The sequence below is a fragment of the Stegostoma tigrinum genome, chromosome 27 (assembly GCF_030684315.1).
Source record: "Stegostoma tigrinum isolate sSteTig4 chromosome 27, sSteTig4.hap1, whole genome shotgun sequence".
Classification (NCBI taxonomy): Eukaryota; Metazoa; Chordata; class Chondrichthyes; order Orectolobiformes; family Stegostomatidae; genus Stegostoma; species Stegostoma tigrinum.
Genome location: NC_081380.1, coordinates 6,478,102 through 6,502,158, shown reverse-complemented (window position 1 = coordinate 6,502,158; position 24,057 = coordinate 6,478,102). Strand labels below are relative to the sequence as shown.

The following is a 24,057-nucleotide window of genomic DNA, read 5'->3' as shown; positions in this document are numbered from 1 at the left end:
TTGTGTGCCACTTTGATGCCCAGCGGTCGTAGAACGCTTATGGTGAGTTCTGACGTGTTCCACACACTGCCACATGCACAGATCAGGTATTGAACTTCAATAGTAACCATCCCTGCACACACGAACAAAGCTGCATGCAAATACTATTCAAAAGGGTAACTAACACACCCAGCAACAAAGGACTATGCCAAGAGGAGGAGGAATACCTCTTACAAGAGTTCAAGGATAATGGATATCCAAAGAACTGGGTCAGCAGATGCCTACAGGAACAGCATCAGAAAGATTCTACACGCCCCTACATCAGGAATATGTCAGAACTCACCACAAGCCTTCTACGACTGCTGGGCATCAGAGAAGAAAGGCAATCCATCACAACGGACCCCAGAGTTTAAAAACCAGGTGGGAAACACACCGACGCTTCATCAGAGGCTGCACTGAGGGAGAGAGTAGGCTTTTCTTGTGTAGTTTCTGGCCAATTGAAACCTGTAGAATGTTGACTGTAGGGTATTTAACAAATATAATGTCATTAAAATTCATGGGGAAATGATTAGATTATCAGTCTCCAATTTAAAATCAACAATTGATCCAGCATTAGTTGACATCGTAGCACAATATTCCAAAATTCTACTACTCTGTGTGTGTAGAATTATTTCTTAATTTTATTTCTGAAAGGTCTAGCTCTAACATTTAGACTATTCCTTCAGGTCCTGGACTCCCCAAAGTAACAGAAATAGTTTCTCTCTATCTAGTCTTTCTGTTCCCTTAATACTTTGAAACTATCTTTTATCCCAGTGAATATGGTTCTAGCAGGTGCAATCTTTTCTTATTTTCTCATAAATTAACCCTTGGAGACCGTCTATTATTCTGATAAGTCTACCTTGCACTCCCCCTCAAGGTAAATATGTCTTTTCTAAGGTGCAGAGGAAACTTGAATCACTTACAATTTCCCTAGAGTAGTTTAACCAGAATATCATACATCTGAAACATGACATCAACACTTTTACATTCCAGTACTCTAGATATAAAGTCCAGCATTCCATTAGGCCTCTTTGATTAAACTCTATACCTATTCAGGGCATTTTAATGGCCTAATGGGATCACCAACTGTTCTTGGATTGCCACTGTTTCTAGCTTTTCACCATTTAAAAATACTATCTTCTATTCCTTTTTACATCCAAACGGCTGGCCTCACATTTACATACACTACTGAAATTTATTTGCCAACATTTTCCCATTTACTTCAGCTAGCAATACATTTATGTTTCTATTTATCATGCTCACAATGCTGTATTTAGTGTGTCATCAGCAAATTTAAATATGTGGCTTTCTATTTCATCATTTAAGTTGTTAATAATCATGGTGAGTCATTGAGTGGCCAGCACAAATCTTGCAGGACACCATTACTCTTATCCTGCCAACTGAATATCAAACTATTCACTTCACTTTTGGTCTGTTGCTACTCAATTAATTTCCTGACTTGGTCAATAACTTGTCTTCAATTTCATGAACTTCAACTTTAGCTAACAGTCGTTTATGAGGAATTTTATCCAATGCCTTCTGGAAGTCCATACACACAATATCTATTGACATAATAACTGTAGACATGCCCAGTCCTCTATTATAATCGACTCACTGGAAAATCCATCAGGATCATATGGCATGACCCATACTTTACAAAGGCATGCTGGTTCTCTTTTATTGCAATAAAATCCTCAAGATATTCAGTCACCTTGTCCTTAACTGTACACTTTGGTGATCTCCCAGCAATTGAATTTCGGCTAGCAGGTCCATAATTCCTCAGCCTCTGTCCCTCATCTTTCTTAAATAGCAGAGTGATATGCACAATATAAAGAAATAATCCCCAAATTGAAGATGTTTGTACCCTTACTATCACCTACTGCAAACCTACTTTCATATACTGATGATGAATTGCTCATTACTGAGCCTACCGTGCATTTTTACCAGTCAGGATGAATGTATGTAATAACATTGACTTATCAGGAATGGTATATTTGACAGAGAATTTGACAGATTTATACCACTGTAAGTGTATGTAAATACTTCTAAATCAAAAAATAAAAAAAATATATAATTGTACAAAGGAACACACAAAGTTAGCAAACAGCAGTCATCATTGTTTCACGCAGCATGGAAATAAGCCATGTGACCATCATGTCTGTGCAGGTCTTTCAAAGAGCTATCCAATTAATCTCATGCCCCTTATTTCCCACAGTTCTGGATTACTCTTTTTTTTCAGCACCATTTTTAAAATCATCATTGAATCTGCTTTCACCCATACTTCAGGTTACGCACTCCGGTTCATAGCAATCTGCTGTGTGAAACATTTTCTCATCTTTACAGATTATCTCAAATCCACACTGTCCGATTAATGACCCTTCCTGTACAATGATATCAGTCAATTCTAATTAGATTGTAACAAATATTATTTAAATGGAATACTGGTAGATATCACTCTCACCTTAGATCCATTTCCACAGTGAAAGTATGTCCACTGTAGACTGGACACCCAGAAACTGTCTGTGTGGTTTTCTCAATTGTTAGCTTTAGAAACTCCAATGTGCAATTACCATAGGTCAGAACCTAGACAGATTAAACAAAATATATCTAGCCACTTTGATGGTTTCAATTCTCCTTGAGAACCAGAATTGGCCATCTTCAATTCCAAAATCATCTCCTGTGGTAGTTCACAGAAACAACTTCCTCATTTTGCCCCACTCTCACAGAATAATGTCCCTCAAGCTACATGTATCAATTGCCTGGCTGTAATGGACAGAGGTGCTTATGGTAAAATAAAGAACAAATTGTGGGTGTTGAAGATCTGAAATAAAACCAGAATTACTGGAAAAACTGTGGAGAGATCATTATGAATTGGACTGCACAACCTGAAGTATGGATGAAAGCAGATTAAATAATGATTTTAAAAATGGTGTGGAAGAAAACAGTAATCCACAGTTGAGAGCAACGAGGGGGCGTGAGGATAATTGGATAAAGTATTGAAAATCCTGACACATGTGCGTTGGTCAAACTGTGGGGCATTTGTAAAAAGAAAGCAGGGTTTTGCCAGAGGAAGTCATAGACTAATAGAGGTGTACAGCTCAGAAACAGACTCATCCATGCCAACGAGTTATCCTTAATTAATCTCGACTCAATTGCCAGCATTTGGCCTATATCCTTGTAAACCCTTTCTAATCATATACCCATCTAGTTGCTTTTAAATGTTGTAATTGTAGCAGCCTCCACTATCTCCTTTAGCAGCACATGGACACCACCCTCTGCATGAAGAAGTTGCCCCCTTAGGTCCCTTTCTAAATCTTTTCCCCTCTCACCTGAAGTCTATATTCACTGTTTGTTTCTGTTATATGTTTTGCCAGTTTCCTTCTATACCTTCTGCATTCAGTTAAAAAAAATCCCTACATATATCTCTGATGAAAGGTCTAGGCCTGAAACGTCAGCTTTTGTGCTCCTGAGATGCTGCTTGGCCTGCTGTGTTCATCCAGCCTCACATTTTATTATCCCTACAATTTAGTGTTTAGACTTCTCATTCAAAGAACATGAGACCTGTGGATTGTGATGCTGTTAGGTCATAATTTTGGAAAATGGGTGGTGTACATGTTACTGTACACAATGTATGATTTAGCGCACCTTATGTACATATTAACTTAATGCCATGCCAGAGTCAACATTTCCAATAGTACTTTTCTGCTGGTAATGATCGTAGCATGATCATAGGTGCTCAGGATATTATAAATTTCTATAAGGTCACCCCTCAGTTTCCAACACTCCAGGGAAAACAGCCCCAGCTTATTCAGCCTCTCCCTATCCCTCAAAATCTCCAACCCTGGCAACCTACTTGTAAATATTTTCTGAACCCTTTCAAGTGTCACAATATTTTTCCGAAAGCAGGAAGACCAGAATGCATGCATTTGGCCTAACCAATGTCCTGTACAGCCACAACATGAGCTTCCAATTCTTATATCCAATTTACTGACCAATAAAGGTAAGCACACCAAATGCCTTCTTCACTACCCTGTGCATTTGCGACTCCGTTTTCAAGGAACTGTGAACTTGCACCCTAAGGTCTTTTTGTTCAGCAACACACCCAGGACTTTACCATTGAATGCATAAGTCCTGCCCTACTAAAATGAGCACCACACACTTATCCTTGGTCCATATACCCATATGATCAAAGTCCCATTGTACTCAGAAGTAACTTTCTTCGCTGTTCACTACACTTCCAATTTTGGCGCTATCTGCAAACTTGCTAACCATACCTCCTATATTCACATTCCAATCACGTATATAAATGACAAAAAGCAGTGGACTCAGCACTGATCCTAACAGCACACTGCTGGCCGCAGGCCTCCAGGCTGAAGTGGTGGAGATGGCTACAAATATAACATTCAAAGGCATATAGATGGGTACATGAGAAGCAAGAGTTTAGAGTGATATGGGCCAAATGCTGGCAAATGGGACGAGATTGTTTTATGATATCTGGTCGGCGCAAACAGCTGGACCGAAGCGTCTGTTACCATGCTGCTGTGACTCTATAAGACGTAAAAAGGAATTCAAAGGCAAATAAATAGGAAAAGGGTAATAAAAGAAGTGGAGCTGATTAGAGGCCAAAAGGTGATTTATGCAAGGGCATGGCTAAGCAATCAGATAAATTATTTAAAACTATTTTTATGAAAGAAGAAGCTACTTTGTATATCATGTTGGAAAAGGAAGAAGTTCAGACACTTAAGAGATTTAAAATTGATAATTAGGTGGTGCTGAATACTCTGTACTCAAAGCTGACAAGCCACAGGGATTAGATAAGGTACATCAAAGGATGCTGAGGGAGTAAGACTGGGAATTGTGGAGATATTGGTCATAATTTTCCAATTTTCCTTAAACTTAGGGGTGGTGCCACAGGCCTGGGAATTGCAAATGTTACACGTCCGTTCAAAAAAAAATGCAAAAATAAACTTCGTAACTACAGGTTTGGCAATTTAAAAGAGTGGAAGCTTCTAGAAATGATGATATGGGACAAAAGTAATAGTTACTTGGGCAAATACAGGTTTACTAAGAAAACCCATGTTTATAAAGGCAAAATCTATTTAACTAACTTGTTGGAGTTGACAGAGAGGGTTGATGAGGATAATATTATTGATGGGTGTGCATGGGCTTGCAAAAGATAAAGTGCTGAGCAACAATCTTGCAAGCAAAATTAAAGTTCATGGAATAAAAGAGACAGTAGGAACTTGGCTGAGTAATAAGAAAAAGATTAGTGGTTGACAATTACTTTTTGGACTAGAGGAACATTTATTTTGGAGTTTTTCAAGGGTAGATATTAGTCCTTCTGCTCTTCCCAATATAGGTTAATGGCCCAGACCTTCATTTGCAAATTTCTAAACAATACAAAACTTTGAAGTATTGTTAACTGTGGGGATTAGTACAGAGGACATAGATAGGTTGGTGGAATGGACAAACAAGTGTCCAAAAAATTTAATACAGAACGTGAAATGATAATTTTGTTGGGAAGAACACAAGGAAACAAAACAAAAAGGTTACAAACCTAAAGGGGATATAAAACAAAGTAAGTTGGGCATATGTGCATAAATCATTGAAGGTGGAAGACCAGGTTGAGAGGGTAGTTAATAAAGCATCTTAAGTTTATCAATAAGAGCACAGAGTACAAAAGCACTTTTGGAAGGAATGTAAAACGGAGAGAAGATCAGAAAAGATTTACGAGATGATTCCACAAAGCAGGACCTTTCAATAAGTGCACAGATTGGAAAAGTTGGAACTGCTTTCTTTGGAGAACAGAAGGTTGACAGGCAATTTGCTTGAGATATTCAAAATCATAGATACAGTAGATGAGGAGAAACTGCTCCCATTGGAGAAAGGATCAAGAACCAGAGGACAAAGATTTAAGGTATCTGGTTTAAACGAAAATGTTAACACCAGAAGAAATGTTTTCATACAGCAAATGGTGGAAACTTGGGTTCAGTTAGCTTAGTTGGCTCATTAGCTGGTTTGTGATGCAGACTGAGTCCAACTGTTTGGGTTCAATCCACATCAGTTAATGTTACTGAGAAGGCCCTGCCTTCTCAACCTTATCCCTCAAATTAAACTCACCACCCAGTCATCTCTCTCTAAATACAGAGCAGCCTTATAGTCCGCTGGGACTATGATGATTGGGATGTAGAATGTACTGCCTGGGAGTGTGGTGGTGGTGTTAAAGAGGGAATTATTTTCTTATTTGTAAAATTAAAATGTGTACAACTATGGGTGACTCTCGGTGAATCATTCGTTTTGGGAGTCAGCACAAGAGAGATGGGTCAAATTGCCTCGTTCTGTGCTATGACTATTCTATGATTCAAATAGCTCTCAAAAATTCTTGTTAATCAAGTTGAAAAACTCTGGGATGGCTAGGCCTGTAGATTAATTCAAATGAGCAAAGCCGTTCAGCCAAGTAATTTTAACTTATTAAGACCAAATTAAATCTAAAACTATAACTCTGATGCACTGAATGCCGAAAGAATGATGTTAATAATAGACAAAAAACCCCAAGTACTTTGATTCTTTCACTCTTATAACAAGGCGCAGCTGATTACTGATAAGCAACAACATCTTCCCAATAGGCTGCTGAATATTTACAAGGAAACGGTCTATTAGCACAGTGCCGCTAGGTACGTTGAGTTATTTATTCAATTGAACAATCTATTCACAATATAACATTGAGACAAAGATTTCCATTAACATTCTTCTTGCAAAATAATTCAATGATTTTACATTTGTTTAAATCCTTGTAAAATGCTGTATCTAGGTTACAGCGATAAATCAGTGTTTATATGTACTTGTGCATTCACATTACCACAATGAACAAAGAGTGTGAGATTTTCCACATTGCAAAAATAATAGAAAGAAAAATATTCAAGATTCATAGTGTAAAGTATTTATAAACACATTCACCAATGCTGTGAACAGATTGCAAATTAATTCAATCCTTTGATTTCCCCAGTTTTAAAAGATGCAGTGACAATACCACTACTGAAATTAGGGATGCCAAAGGAGGTCAAAAATGCATTTCAGGTGAATTGGAGGTGATGGACCCTTATACTTCCAAGTGCGAGACCTAAAAGAGATTAATGCAATGAAGTCATGTCTCTTAATTGTGCAATAAATCAGGAAGCTGCCAGGGCAGCAAGAGTTAATTAGGCTAGTTCTTTAATTGCAGCTGTTTTAATTGGCAATCTGTGGCACCCACAATGGAACCATTACGTAGTGCAGAACGCCAATAGGGGATTCTTGGCTGTACAGTATCTTGCTTATTTCCAATCCTTTTCCTTCAGTTTGCCCAAGTTTATATTTTCTGTCAGCATTATTTTATAAATGAGCAATGAGTTAAACGTGGGTATTTTATTTTTATTTATAGGAGGTGGTGCAGAAAAATTTATGATACTAGGGTAGAAGTTCAGCGCTTGTTCCAATCATCAAACAATTCCGCAGTAATAGAATCTGAATTCCCACGACATTGAACAGCCGCTGTGGTTTAATGTTTTGATGGGCAAGGACGATTTCAAATTTGAGGCAACGCGTTGGGTTTAGAAGATTGGTCGGCCGTATGCGTGGAATCGTCATTACAGGAGGAGACTCACTGAGTGCCTCATTTGATTGTCAACTCAAGTTTCTAAGTGAGCAATCCACAGCACTATTAATGAGGCACAATTAAAGTACGAACGTACAGTTCACATTTCATAGCGGTTAGTTTTTGCGCCATTCTAATCCCTCTCGACCACTCCTCAATGATGTGCCACATTGTAATATCTGCGTGGTGTTCAACTCCACACTTGAGGGACTGCAAACAACTGCTCAAGAGGGGGGAAAAAAGCTCATTGATTAGTCACCATGTGTACCGGAAATTACCGCACTGTCCCAAATGACCGCGCTCTCCTATTTACCAATCTCACGCAGGCGGTGCTCTCCAACTCGCTATGAACCCAGGCAATCGTCTTAATGAGTTTAAGTTCTCTTTACTCGAAAATAATCCAAAAAAAATCATTACGATTCTCACCAGAGCTACGATTAAATGGGATCACTTTCTGGGGGACACTGTGAGTGTTCATCTCGACGGATAGTTGAGGGTTTTAGGTTACAACTGGATTCAGTTCGGAATGATTTACACAATGTTGAAACGAAGCCCCAAACTTTTTCTTTCTGAACCAACGCTGCCCAGGAAACGATTCAGGAAAACATCCTAACTTATTTTTCACACACCCACATGCAACATCAACGCAAACAGCACACTTACCCTTGTTCCTCCATCATCTCGTGGAGCTCCATGCATTTGAGCTCGACTCTTCTTTTTCGCTCGTGGTCGAGGATTTCTCGGTTGGCCTTTTTGACCACCAAAGTCTGTTCCATTTTCTTGGAGTCCTCTTCCGTGTTGTACTCTGCGCCACTGTCCGTCCTTTGCTGGACTGTAGCCGGGTTCCGCTGGCCGCAACCATTCGTACAGCTTTCCCGAGGAGAGAGCGAACCGTCGCCGTTATTGTGCATGGTGGTGGCGAGAGAATTCCCACTTCAACTCTGCAAGGGACATAGAGAGAGAGAGAGAGAGAGAGAGAGAGAATAAACAGCGTCATTCAATCCACTATCTGATCATCCTAAACGACCGGTCTGGACAGGAAGAAGGGCCGATTATGCCCGGTCCTTACGAGTGCAATATTTCGAGAGCATAGCTGTGATTTTATCTTTAGCTAAACCTCTGTCAACAGGGAAGACAACGCTGAAGGCACTAGATTCAGTTAAATCTCAGCCGTTTTATAAAACGTGATGCAATATGTGGTATCTGGTGGATACCATCGTACGATACTAATCCCAGCGCTGTCGAGAACCTGCTAATTTACTGAGTGCAGTTCTACCGGTTACTAATATGCATGGGCAGATTACAATGTTAAATCTCAATAATACCACTAGTCCGTAAAGTATTACCGCTCAGTTCTAAACTCCACTGGTCAAATATGTGAAAAACCCGGGTCCGCATGTAACTCTTTCTAACATTTGCCACAGACATGCTCACCACATATTAACAGCCAAAAATCTAGAAAGTCTATTACCATTCGCAGTCCCAACTTTAATCAGTCCACTGCTGGACGACGATTAAGTCCAAATATTCACAAGACGAATTACTATGCGAGGCGCTCACCACAGCAAGGCCGGTTGGAGTACTGCTGTTCAAGGATATGCAATCAGAAGCTGTCCTGTCGTTTTACTGTCCACGGAGCCGAAAGCCACAACTCTTCGAACGATGTTGCTGTACAAGGTCCTGGAAAATACTGCATCCGGCGCTATGTTACAGTCGAAGCTCCACGCACAGCGTCGCTGTCCGTGGTTCTGAATGCGAACCACGGTGCACGATACTGCTGTCCGCGGTGCTGAACGCGAAGCTCCGTGCACAATGTCCGCGGTGTCGGGCGCTGGTGAGTGTCCAATACCTTACTTCTCAGCACTGCTGAAGGCAGTTGTGGTGAAAAATTGAGTCCACGGCGCTGAAAGCGGGAGCTCTTGCTGCTGGATTTGCTCCCAGAGTGTTGGTAAGACTTTGATCACAAGATGCAAGTTTCTAAGGAGCTGTAATATCTCGATCTCACCATTTGTGGTGCAATAACGCGCGACCCTGTGCAGGGTGCTGAAACTGACTGACTGCTCATAATGATGACCAGCGAACATCCCATCGATTCTGATGTTTCACTGATCCCTTTGGAAGTCTGTCACGTCAATCGCTTGGTCAGAGGGGACAGGCTTACAATCTCTGCACATAATGTGTCTGCCTGTGGAGCAATGGCTTCAGATCTATGGAATATCACTGGAGAGAAGCTCAAAATGTGACAGTTTAAATATTGAAAAGCAGGCTTGCTTTGCCAGCTGTTTCCTGTAATACAACCCGCTGACTGCCACTAACACCTCATGTATGTAAGTGCAGCTATCAGTACAGTGCACAGTTCTCAACTCATCTAACAAAATTGAGATCTAATTTGTCTGTATAGTACAAGCAGCCAGTCCTAGGCTTGTGCTATAATTAGAGATATGTTGCATCACGCCCATACTCTGAAATGACCAACTTAGAAATGTGGGTAAGATCATACAAGAAATGAAATTTGCAACTCGTATATTAGCTAAGAAAGATTTCTGTATGAGATTTGATAGTATTATAACTGACAATCTGCTCCTTTTTGGAAAACAAATCTAGATTTAAATCCTAAAAGCATAAAAGCTTGGATTTATACTGTAATAAATGCAAGAATAAATCATCTACAAGCTAACTCATCACCATGTAAACTGCAATCATGTGTTTTACAGTGAAAGTCAATCTGAGGAAGCAAATAGAAGTCTGGAAATGCATGACATATCATTCCGACATCTCTATCTGAAATGAAAATGCCGTTTTCAATCCACTGGTTTATCCACATTATTTGGAACAAAGGCCAAGGATCAAGAATGCAATTTCTTACAGTCCATTCCTATTGCATCGCTCCAGATCTCAAAGTGCAGGGAAACTAATGAGCTGTTCATGTAGTTTGTCTTGCCTGCTTTCTCCACTGAATCCCACTCCTGTCACCTACAGCAAGACATTGTTTAACTTTTTTGATCTTTCTAGTCACTTCATTCGTTATGACTGAGTTGGTAATGTACTTGACACTGAAACAATACTGCAGACTGAGTGAGTGAATACTCAGAAAGCATTGCTGATTAAGGGGACTTTCGTCAAAATCCACAGGGGCACAGCAGCAAATCTGAATTTTAAAAGATGCTTGCTACTGGGTGCCATTTGTCTGGTTGATTTGGATTAAAGAGTTAAAATTCCCATTATCGTTTGCCTTTCAATCTGTTTGATCACTTATTTTTCATGATACAAACCTGGTCCAAATTATGACTAAAAGTGCTGAAATCAAACCTCCAACTAGTAAATCTCAACCATGTGTTATTGTGTATTACATATTAATTTAGTTTTCTGCAACAATGTTGTGTCTCTAATGGAGAACAAAACCATTCACATGGTGAAACTATCATGCAGAATTCGGGCAGAAACAGGTCACTGAAAACGTGCTCATTTGTGAAATCAGTTTTCACCTGTCTGCGGAAGGCAATTCACAAATTATGAGCCCATGTAGGGCAGCTTGACTAGCAACATACTAGCTTAGCACGGAACTCAGTTTCCCCCACCCTCGCCTCTGGGAATGCATTTGTATTGAATTTCATTACAGATTATCAACTCATGGTAAATTATTGATAGCAAAGAGGGAAGGTGTGACACATTTCATCACTTGAAGATGATCAAGCACACACAGCCACCTCTACACGGGTTCTCATGTATATTAAATGAGGTACGTTATGAACATTTGAAGCAGGCAGGCCAGGTTCTGTGTGAATTGCATTATACCCAATGTCCTCTCATTGAAATAGGCAACATTTCAAATACTGTTGTTGTTCCCTCACCTGGTCTTTCTTCAATGTAAGCAGGAGAAGGTGGAATGCGAGTTGAGAAGCAACTTGGCCTCATTCCATATCTGCACATTTAAGTCACAAACCTGATCAGTATAAAATCGATGATGTATTCCCAGCAGTATTCTACTTAATGAAAACGAGTAAAGGAAACACTACAATTTATATGTTGCTTTTCATCCCTACCAGGCCTTTTACAGCCAATGAAGTAAGATTAAAGTGTAGCCAGTGTTATAATATAGGAAATACAGTAGTAGAGTTGTAAACAACATCCCACAAACCATTGAATTTGTCTTTTTATTATCCCTGTGATCTTAACTAAGGGGGCAATATTGGCCAGGTCACCAGTGACAACTCATTAGCTCTTCTTTGCAATGAGATCTTTCATACCTACACCAACAAGCAGATGGGACCTTGCTTTAATCTCATTCAAAATGCAGCACCCTTGAGAGTGCAGCACTCATTCACTACTGCACTAGAGTGTGCATTTTTTTTTGTTGAGATTAAGAATGATGGAATGAAAGGGATAATGGCAGCAGGAATGCATAGACGGCTGAGTGACAAGAAATGGAAACTAATGGCAGACTTTTTTTAGACTGCAGGAGAACAAAATGGGGTTTCTCATGGTCTAATACTAGGCCCAGTCCTTTTTCTTGATGTATACTGATTACAAATGCGCAGATGACCTATACCAAATGAACTGTGAACTTCAGAAGAATAGTAATAGACTTCAAGTGGATGTAGTCTTGCTAGTGCAATTTAATGAAGTGTAAAGTTATATAGTATGCATGGAGAAAATCAAACGTAAATGGTCTTGAAAGTGGTTCAATAAGAGGAACTTCTTTAAAATTCCTTTCTTCAATCTCTTGACTCTTTTCTCCACCCCTCTGATCAAGATTTTCATAAAGCCTCCAAATTGCTGCTTTTTTGTCCCAGTATGTAGTTTAACCTAATCGTGGCTTTGTGAAACTACTGGGTATGCAAAACTCCACTGAACATAATTCTATGTTCAAGATGCCAAAGAAATGAAAATTGTTTGTTGTTGTAACACAGACAACGGCCTGCTCCTGAAAGTGGACTTTTTCAAATTTTGACCAAAGTCAATAAGCAGCAGCATATTAGAGCAAATCAGAGTAAACCTCCACTTTAATATTGCTACTATTAGAAGATAGTGCAATGTACTATTGAGAGTTTGTTTAGAATGCTATTGGGGCATTTTACTAGTCAAAACAAGGTTCCTAATTGAAAGAGAGCCTGAATCTACCAAATATTAGTGTCAATTTTGACACATTTCCTGGGGGATTTTCTACACAAGTTCTAATGAGATTTACTGTACTACTTTCTCACCCTCATCTCATTACCTATCCACCATGCCTTCATGGTGTCCTACTCATCATATTTTCCTACAGGCAGAAGTAATGGTTACTGAGGGGACCTTGTGATTCCTGGTGTTAGCACCATCTTTAAAGCCCAGCTATGCACCTGGTCAAGCACTTCCAACCCACCGTTGCCCTGAATAGTTTGTTTTTTTTTTGCATCCTGGACATATCAAACAGAGGGTAATTGACATCACCTTTGCCAATGGTGACCAGGACCACCTGCTGGACAGGGGATGCATAAGGTTGCTCCTCATGGGGCATACCTGCAGATACTAGTGACTGATGCAGTACTGGAGATGCAAGCAGTCAGCTGGAGTCATCAGGTTACTGCTTTGACTTTCATGCTGGGAATTGCAGCAGCCTAGGCAACCTTCTTGCTAATGCTCATGTTGTTCAGGGCTGGGAAGGTTTTGCCCTGAAAATTTAATGCCGAGTTTAGATTTGGCATGTTGAATCATGCCTACTTTAAAGTAGGTAGGGCAGCCTAAGTTGATTTAATTTTGTGTGCTTGTAGCCAGCAGGCTATGAAGGTTTTTCTCTCTTTTTTTAAAAAAGCAGAGATATTAGCCCTTCTACTCTAAATTGGTTCAAGCCTCTGGAAAAATCTGATAAGATATTTTGTAAAATTATATTCTGCTTTTGCATACTAATATACAAAGAGTTCAATTTTAAGGCAAAAAAGACACAAGTCAACATCATTGTTCATCCAGTTTGCCAAGAACCTGTTTATTCAGATTCTCAACATTTGAAAGATCATGATATATTTAAGGATTGCCCAAATGATGCCTGTATATAGTGGTGGCCTGCAATCCTAGTTCTGTCTTTGCAGAACAGCTTTCCTAAACTTTATTCACTCAAGTGTTCTGAAGAATTAGTGATTAAATATAATCACATGAGGGCCTTATAGAGGTTTATAAAATCATGAGTTGCACCAATAAGGTTTGATTAGCAAGAGTCTTCTTCCGATCATGGGGGAGTACAAAACTAGGGGGCATATTTTCAAGGTGAGAGGAGAAAGTTTTTAAAAGAACATGAGGAGCAACATTATTACATAGAGTGGTTCATGTGTGTAATGAACTGCCAGCAGAAGTGGTGGATGCAGGTACAGTTACAGTGTTTAACATACAGTTGGATAAGTACATGAATAAGAAGGTTTGGAGGGCTATGGGCTAAAAGTAGGCAAGTGGGACTAGCTTACTTTGGAACATGGTCAGCGTGGGCTGGTTGGACCAAAGGGTCGGTTTTGCACGCTGTATGACTCTCTCCTTGAAACAGTTCTAAAATAGTCATCAGTAGGTGGCATCAACATGACAGAATCATGTTTTTCATCACTGGAGCAATTCATAAAAACACCTTCAACAGAAACAGCACCTTTCAAAACTGCTACCTCTACCACTTATAAGGACAAGGGCTGCATATTCATGGAAAGGCCACCACCATTAAGTCACCAAGTTCCCCTCTGATCCACACACCATCCCCCTGACTTTGAACTATATTGATGTTCCTTCACTGTCACTGGATTTAAATCCTTGAATTCCCCTCCTGACAGTGCTGGGGGCATACCTACAGCACATGTACTGCAGCAACTCAAGGAGGTGACTCAGCACCACCTTTGCAAGATCAAAGAGAAATGGGCAGTAAATGCTGATCTTGCCAATGATGCCTATCTTTGTGCAGATGCAAATGAAAAAAAAAGTGAACAGTTTCACTTGTTGAACATAAAACGAGTGATAAGTTACCAAACAAGTGCACTCTTCAAAGGCAGCTCTAATTTCATCAATATTGTACCTTTTGTTGGGCTGTACAAATTTATATTATTTTAAAATGACCATGTTATGAACAACTAATACTAATAATTCACCAACTTGAAGCTAGAATTTCTGCTTCTGAAGAAGGGTCATCAGGCTCAAAACATTAACTCTGGTATCTCACCACGGGTGCTGGCAGATCTGCTGAATTTCTCCAACAATTTCTATTTCCATTTCAGAGCTTTAGCATCTGCATTCTTTGTTTCATTATGGAACTTCCGTTTAACGATTTATTTTAGGGGTGTAAATAATGAGGACTGAGATAATGAGAATATTGCTTGGACTGAAATCTATCCTTATTCTTCCTGCTAGCTAGTACAGTTCTACATAATAAAATGTGAGGCTGGATGAACACAGCAGGCCAAACAGCATCTCAGGAGCACAAAAGCTGACGTTTCGGGCCTAGACCCTTCATCAGACCTCTCTGATGAAGGGTCTAGGCCCGAAACATCAGCTTTTGTGCTCCTGAGATGCTGCTTGGCCTGCTGTGTTCATCCAGCCTCACATTTTATTATCTTGGAATTCTCCAGCATCTGCAGTTCCCATTATCTCTGATACAGTTCTACATATATTGTTTTTGTGTGCTGTCAATCTAATTATTTGACTAATTTTTACTTCACAAATGGCCATTAATGAGGCATTAACTCACCAGGGTCTTTTTTCTCGTATTATTAAGACAATACATTACTGCAGGTGGTCAAACTGAAATTTTCAGCAAGCTGATCCCTAAACCAGTTTAAATATTCCAGTGCAGTGCAGGATGGCACCAGTATATGAACACTTTGTATGTCTTGCATTATTTGTTGTGCTCGGCACTGCTAGTTCTCCTGCGTTTAAATGTTAGCCAGCAGTTTTGCAATCCCTACAAACTGAAAAAGGCTTGACTGATGTGCTAGATCAGACACTACGCACACACACTACTGATACAGAAAATAGCAAGTCATACTGGTTTAGTTGAAATTTGAAGCACATATCTGGGGGAGATACAAAACAGTTTTATATACTGCATTTATATAGTATTAGATTAATTGGGAACTAATTGACTCACTCATCGCACGCAAAGTGTAAGTGTAGCATTTGCAGCACTGGCATCCTTTAACATGTTTAATTTGAAATAACAAAATAAAGTAAATTTCAACAGTAAAATGCTTTGTTAACTGAGTACACCTCTAAAAATGAAGCTGTTGTGTATTATTGATTGAGAATGTTAACATCAACAGATTTTTAACTGAAGCTAGGACGCATCTTTACAATATGTTAAATTTTCACTGCTCTGCCAGTGATACCGACAACCTTGCCTGAAAGTGAAAATCAAAGTAATATCAAACCTAACTGTTCCATGTAAGACAAAACTTATGAGCCTCCAGCCAGATTTCTTGAACTGGCTGTATAGGAAGTGCGAAGAGAGTTATGGCACCTCCATAAACATCAGGTGTATAAATTGTTATGGCCATGTTAAGATTTTAGTCATAAACCAGTTAAAACATTAAGGGAATGTTCTACAATACTGGATACAAGTGTCCTGAGCAAAGACTGCTTCAATGTTGGTTTGACATGAAAAGAGATTAACTGATTTAATCCTGCATAGGAAGGTGGAGGGAATGCTCAATTTTGGACCATACCAGTGTACAAAGAGCTCCTCAACTTGACCTAATGACCAGTGTGAATTGCTTCATTGAGCACAAAATGATGATGTAGTTTAGCAATTTTCCTGGATGACCTGTAAAGACTTCTATTACCAGCAACTGACTGATACATTCCATCATCGAGAACTGACATTGGCCAATACTACCAGCTTGATAAGTAGTTATGGGGTTGCAATATATTTGCCATCAATTTGTGAGAAAAAAATTGTGTGAACAATATCTTTATAATCAAGAAGTGGTATGTCAATACTAAATACTGAAAAAAACAGTATTCGGAGAAAAACCAATTCCTGAAGAAACAATTCTTTGGTAATCGGATTCAAAGTACATTGTCCCAATTTCTTTGTGTCTGCTGTATGTCATCATGGAGATTAGCTATAAACAATGACATGAATGCACTGAATATTGAGTTCAATCTGCAAAGCGCTGTAGTGTAACAATGCACAATATTACACCATAAAAATGCCAGGGTCATTGAAAACCAAATTACAGTTCTTTGTAAGCTATAGATAACTGTTTCATTATTTTAATGAAAAGTAAGACCGAATGGATGGCAGCTTCCCTCCATACAAAGCTATAATCATCTTAAGCTGGGTTTCCCTCACAATGGAACCAAATATTTTGAAAACCTGTGACAGAGTTGTTCACAAAGACAGCCTGTTTTGTAAAGTTAACACTTTGAAAGCTAATGTCCCTTTAATGTAATCTGGAGGTAAGATTTGACAAGCTGATGATACCTATTACTGTAATTCAGCAAGTCTAAGTCTATAATCTTACACTGCTGTAACTTATAATTTACCTGACCATTAGGTGCATGATATTGAAACACATCATAATCATAGAAGATCTGACACTTTCTGGAGGCTGCTGAGAATAGAATTTAGTGATTTACTTGCAAAAATAAAAAAGTCCACTAAATTTAACCCATGCAAGCATTTTACCAGTCTTGAATATAGGTAAACATATACAAGGGACTGAAGCATTGTACTGTAAGTTCATTTTGGTCTCTTGGTCAGCATAAATTGCATCAAACTAGTGATTGTAATTGCTGTATTAGTCCAAGAGAGCTTCCTGTTGAATGAACTCGCTTCAATGCTTACTGAGTCTTGCTCTGCCAATTATGTTTAATCAAATATTGAGTGGGAAAATGATCCATGTGGGGGAATTTTGCTGAAACAGCACTTGGTAAACACAGAAAAAAATGTGCAGCTGGCTTGAGCCATTTCTCAAGTCAAATTAGTAACAATATGTACTATTACATCCCTAAATACGACTGCTGCGAATAAACTTTGGGAACTGCTAATTCAAATCCATCAATTATCCAATCTTTGATCTCAACATTTACTTAGAGAGAAGAATATTATTTATTGGCCCAAATTGGTCTTCATATTAATCTATTGGAAAATTCCATTTTACCCAGATCATATTAATCAGACAACATGGCGTTATCTGATCTCAGATTATCAGTTATCATTATCGGTACTCTTAGGGCCTGGGAAACAATAAGGAGAATATCAATGGGACCTCTTAGACCTGATCATTATCTGGCGATGGGAGATTGTATTTCAGTAGATGTTAACTGAGGTCAACATTACTGTTGATTGTGACCTGCTCAATAATGGAATATTTTGTGATTGTCAACAGCAACTTGAAGGTTTAGCAATGCCCAGCAAATGGGTCTCCAGTTGGCACGTACCTTTCGAAAAGAAAGGGAGAACAGTGAAATGGAATGAGGAGGCAATGTTTGAATAATTCAGCAATGGTCTCTTACCAAAAGTAAGTCACAATACCATATTCATTCACTCTATAGACATGCATTTAAACACACTGGACCAGCAGGAACCAAGTGTTATTTCAGGTACATCTCTGGCACTCACCAGCCCATCTGTCCAGTACCTTCCTGAGTAGGAGGAGGAAGGAATAATAATGGGAGAGGAGACAGGGAATTAGGGTAGGTTGTTGCCTTATGCAAATAAGTTGATCTCAAAACTACTTTTTAGTATTCTTCAGGAATCTAGACTATATGGTCGGGCTGAACCCTACAAAACGGGGTCACAGTACACTCGTATGAGTTGAGACATCCAGTTAGAATTCTGTGGTGAAGGTGATCATGCAGTTTATCTTAATCCCCGAACTTCACTTGTCTTAAAAGGGACAAGTGGAAGTCTTTTCTTTGTCTCCTCAAGTAGCAGATAAAGTCCCAATTATAAGCACACTATAATATTGCCATCTCTCTGCAATTTTCCCGGCAAACTTGTTTATCTTTATCTTTCCCATTAGTTAGTGGTCTGAAGACAGTATTAAGCAAAGTAATCGCATTCCTTATATTCATTAGCTCAAGCCAAGTTGCTCCTGTCCTTGAAACCTATAGAATGTCCTCTTTCTTCAGTACTGCAATATGTTCCTTAACAGATACCACCACCCATCTTTCCAACCTGTATTCATCTGCCTATTCTTCCATGTCAGTACTCATTTGCATAAGGAACTGGGAGGAATCTGGAGGTTATTACATTTGAAGCCATACTTGCTGACTTTGTACCTCGCTTCCTAAATTTTTTCAGCGGAACCACATCTCCCTTCCTATCAGGTTACTGGTACTAACGTGGGCCTTGACTTCTGGCTGTTCACACCACTCAAGAAGAATGTCCTGAAGCAGCTCTGTCCTTGATCTTAATACTAAGAGACAGCATACCATCCTAGAGTCATGCCAATAGATACAAAAAACCTGTTTCCTTAACTAATGAATTATGTATCACTATTGTTCCTTGTTCCTTCTTCCTCCCTTCCTACACAGCTCAGTCATTTGTGTTGCCACAAACATGGCTCAGACTGCATTCCCTTGAGGAACCAGTGGCCTCGTCAGCTTCCAAACCAAAAAAAGGACTCACTTGCAAGCAGGAATCCATGGGACTCCTGCTTTATCTGCCTCATCTGCTTAACCTTCTTTCCACCTGAATCCCATTTGTACATAACCTACTCATGAGTGATAGTTTTATATTCCCCCTGATCTCTCGATCACCCCATTTTATGAATATGCTTCTAACTTTAAATTTAGCAATGCAATGTGTTTTTGCCAAATTATCAGCACCGCGGACTTAGACCTGTACTTTACCCTTTAATCCAAATTATCTGTGGTGCTCTTCATGGAAGTGAGGAACCTCTACAGTGCCACTCGTAACAGTTTGTTTTCAGCAAGCTGAAACTAAACTGAAAATTAAATAGAACTGAAATGGAATCTTGAAATCTCAGCACAAGTCAACAAACACAATAAATCCCAACCAGTGAATGTCACCATTCTTTATTTCTCTCCACACTACATCAAGAACTGAAGAAAATAAATTACATTTGCTTGTGTTATATTTTTCTGTTTAAAAATTGAAGCTTTAGGAGAAATATACTGTTCTGTTCTGGATCATGGAAATGATCTTTCACAATTTACACTCTCAGACCTTCCATAAGCTTGAAGATTTCTGCCAGATTTCTTTTAATCTTCTCAGTTTCATTTGAAAAGTTGCAATTTTTGTTACTTTTGTCTTATACTCATATCCTTGTTCTAGTGAATATTTATTGTACTTTCAATGACTAAAATATCCTTCCCACAATGGGGGGGGGGGGTTCTGAACCACTTAAATAATCCTTTGTCAAAATTCAGCACCACTTCCTTGCTTTGTACTCAATATATTTCTTTACATAAACTCCAAGATTGAGATTTTCTTTTTACTTTGTTGTTTTCATCACTGTTGACTGATGTAAATGGATCTCCTGATCTCTCTGTTACCCTGCTTCTAAGGATGTTATTATTTAGGGAATGCTGCGTTTTCACTATTCTTTATTTCAAAATGCACAATCACAGAACTGGTCCAGAGTAGAAGATGGCCATTCAGCCCATTGTGTCACCCTAGCTCTTCAATCAAAGACTTCACTCAGTATCATTGTTCCTCATGTTTCTCTCAAAGCCGCCTAGCTGATCCCTTGTTTCATCTGATTTTTTTTTACCATCTTACAATTTCTCATCCTTTTCGGTATCACCTGGTCGCAAAGTCACTTCAGCAAAATTTAGCACAGGAATGAAAGGAGGCAATTTAGACATGGGGCCTTTCAATTATTCATGGTTCATTTGTATCCATATTGCTCAATACACACACTGGAAAATCCATCATAATCTTGAAACTTTCCAACCATCTTGATCTACCACCTTGTGTTAACCCAGCAGCATCAGCTTCTGGCAGAAGAGTAGCATAGACGTTCACTAACTTTGTGTGAAGACGTGCTTTCTAACTGAATGGCCCAGCTCAACTTTAAAGTTCATAGCCCCATGTTCTGGACATTCCCCATCAGAAGGAAAAGGATTTCTCTACCAATCTATCAAGGTATTTAATTGTCAAATACCTTAATTAGATATAAAAACAGAGAATGCTGGATAAATGCAGCAGATCTGGCAGCATCTGCAGTGGCGGAATTAATGTTTTAAGTCTGTTATGACTCTTCTTCAGAATCTTGCTTTTACCTCAATGAAATTACTCCTTAATCTTTCATATTTAAATGAATTCTGCCCTAGATTATGCAATATGTTCTCAAATCCCAGTCCCGCTAGCCCATTCTGATGAATTTGTACTGATGATGAATGTATCCTTCCTGAAATGAGTTGTTTGGAATCCCTACATGATATAATGCACTACCTCGAAAGTAGAACCTTTCTTCAAATGTCTATCCTTCTTTGAGAAATATTACTGGAAAGGTATTAGTGGAAAGTTGGAAGAAATATTGTGCAAAGCAAATTTCGATCAGAAATTTGGTTCTGTATATGAACTACAATACTGATCACTTTTAAGCACCGGAAAGGAATTTGCCAGTTTTTCTTTTCTTTTATTGGCCCTGGTTTTTGTTTGTGCTTCTTTCTGTCTCTTCTAGAAATATACATGGGTGTAGAGGAGGCGGTGGTGTCTCACTACGACGCTTCATCCATCAGTAATGTGAGGGAGGTTTATTGGGCCAGCTGGTCTTTCCCTACAATCAGCCACTACCTATGGCATTTTCCACTTCATTGCAACAGATCAGATTGCACAGGAGACAAAGGAGGATTAAATGAACTACATAAGAAGGCATAGCTAATGGAAGCTCAAGGTGCACAGGAAATAATGAGCAGCAATACCAGAGACTGATTATTACACTGGAGACATTCAAGTGTATGTCATGAACCTGACCACTGTTTCAATGCAGTGAAATTTAAATTCACTGGGACCTGTATTTAGACAAATACAGCAAGTTATTTGACAACAACATATAAATATACAGCAGTCAACACAGTTTTTGAAGAAACCATTATCTCGTACACATGGAGCTTGTTCCACATATTTGTGAAAATATCCTAAACAATACAATTTGGGATAGATTAAAAATCAAGCAATGCACTATATATATATTATTTATTGACTTCAGCTGTGAACTTGATGGCAGTGAATGATGTGATTATATTCAGCCACACAGCAAGATGTGTCTAAAACTTTCTATTCACATCTAAACAATAAGCTTCTAACAAGGTTGCAATTCACAGAATCACAGAATAGTTACACAGTGCAAGATGAGACTATTTAGTCCACTATGCCTGAACTGGTTCTATTATCTTGTGCCAAATCTACTGCATTTTCCCAATCCCTATACACCATTTCTATCCCAAAAATTCACTCCATGCCCTCTCAAATGCCTCAATTGAAGCTGTCTCCATCACATTTCCAGACAGTGCAATCCACGCTCTAGCTGTTCACTCTGTGAGAAAGATTTTTCTCGAGACATTCTTGTTGGTTTTGCATATCACTGAAAATCTATGACCTCTTGTTCTTTTTCCTTTTATGAATGGGAATAGTTTCTCCTCATAAGACCAGAAGATGTAGGAGCAGAATTAGGCTGTTCAGCCCTTAATACACTCAACGGCTTGGCCTCCACAGCTTTCTATGGCAATGAGTTCCACAGATTCACCACCCCCTCGTTGAAGGAATTCCTCATCTCTGTTCTAAAGGGTCATCCTGTTACTTGGAGGCTGTGCCCTCAGGTCCTAATTTCTCGTACTAGTTGAAACATCTTCTCCACATCTACTCTATTCAAACTCTCAGTATTCTGTAAGTTTCAACACGATCCCACCACTCATCCTTCTAAACTCCATTGAGGGCAGATCTTCAGAGTCTTCAACCATGCATCATATGACAAGATTTTTATCCTGGGATCATTCTTATATCTCTATCCAGCCTGCTCATGATTTTGAAAACCTTGATCAAATCTCCTCTCAGCCTTCTCTTCTCCAAAGAGAACAGTCCAAACTTCATCAATCTGACCTTATCCCTGAAGCTTCTCATTCCTGGAACCATTCCTATAAATCTCTTTGCACTCTCTCTAATGTATTAACATCTTTTCTATAATGTTGTGCTTACAAATGTACACAATATACTGGCTGAGGTTTAACAAGTGTTTTGTAGAAGTTCAATATCACCTCCTTGCTCATGTACTTAATGACCCTATCGAAAAAGTGAATGGGCTTTGCCTGTCCTGTAACCATTTTATAATTCTATGATTACTTTACTGTTTACCTTTAAGGATATGGCAGCTGACATTTCTGTACTTAGCAAGGGGAATTGGTTGGAATGCTTAAATGTTGAATGTGAAAGTCTACAAAATCTCTCTTTCCAAAAAGGGAACACCGAGCAAGTACGTTGCACACATTAAATTCATCTACCATATAGGACAGTGCAGTAATGTTTATGGATAAATAACAAAATTTGTAATTTGATCTTTTATAAAGTTTAGGAAAAACTGTGGGATGGTCAAGCTGTAGGTTACGGTATCATTTGCTTGCACAACAGTGGTATTCAATAAAACCACCATGACTCGATGTTGTTAACACAATTTGGCAGCTCATGAAAATACTGACAAAGGGAAATATCACAAATTAATAAAAAAATTACGTCACCAGGTACACAAAATCTGAATAAATCCCATTTGCAAAATACGCAGGTTTGCATGATGGCAGTTTTGATTAGAGATTTTCATATTGAAAAGAAAATGTTTATGATAACTATTTAGAATGATTATGCATTAAAATAAAATTCAGCAGATTTACAGATGCAGCATTGACTGTGGTAGCTATACATCCTTTCCTAATGCTGCAGGATGCATTTTTTACTTTAGCAGAGGGTAAGTACTTTATTTTAAAAAACTCAATCTTCTCTGCATATAGCTCACACTGCTGAGAAGGATTTGTAAAAGCAGATTAGGTTCAGCTCATAGAATTGGTTGAGCAAATTTTGCAAAGCTGCCCATCACTTTACAATGACCCAAATTAGTATTGTACCAGGAAAGAAAATCCTCAACGTCTTCCCAATAAAGTAGCAAACTTGATGATGTTTAGGGAACAGAGATAAGTAGTACTAATGATGCATGCCAGTAAGTACAAGATTGCAGCCATTTGTTCCGTACATTATTTTAGGTTTTGTTCTATTTTCGAACTTCCTTCTCCCCAGAAATAGGAACAACAGTTCCATCTTTCACACATGGTGTGGAATTCAATTTGAGCCTTTTTGTCAAAAAATCAATTACACCTGGTTGCTGTCTAATGGTAGACATACTTTTCTCAAACAGCAACTTCAAACAACTTCATTGACTACTGTGTGCTTTGGGGCTCAGGAAAGGCAACAGACTTCCAAGATAACAAAGTGTAGAGCTGGA

General features: G+C 38.9%; 1 protein-coding gene across 13 annotated transcripts in view; it reads right to left on the bottom strand.

Moving 5' to 3' along the window:
• The window catches only part of LOC125464774 (serine/arginine repetitive matrix protein 3-like), a 693,195-nt gene that overhangs the window by 259,766 nt on the left and 409,372 nt on the right, over positions 1-24,057 (bottom strand). For 9 of the 13 annotated variants that reach the window (XM_059655503.1, XM_059655504.1, XM_059655501.1 and 6 more), the window contains one exon: positions 8,315-8,592. In XM_059655503.1, coding sequence (XP_059511486.1) covers positions 8,315-8,562 — 248 coding nt within the window. In that variant the 5' untranslated portion in view covers positions 8,563-8,592. Of the gene's footprint in view, positions 1-8,314; positions 8,593-8,720; positions 8,849-8,997; positions 9,069-9,122; positions 9,991-24,057 lie in introns of those variants that run through there. The other 4 variants (XM_048557582.2, XM_048557588.2, XM_048557589.2 and 1 more) reach the window with 4 other exon arrangements.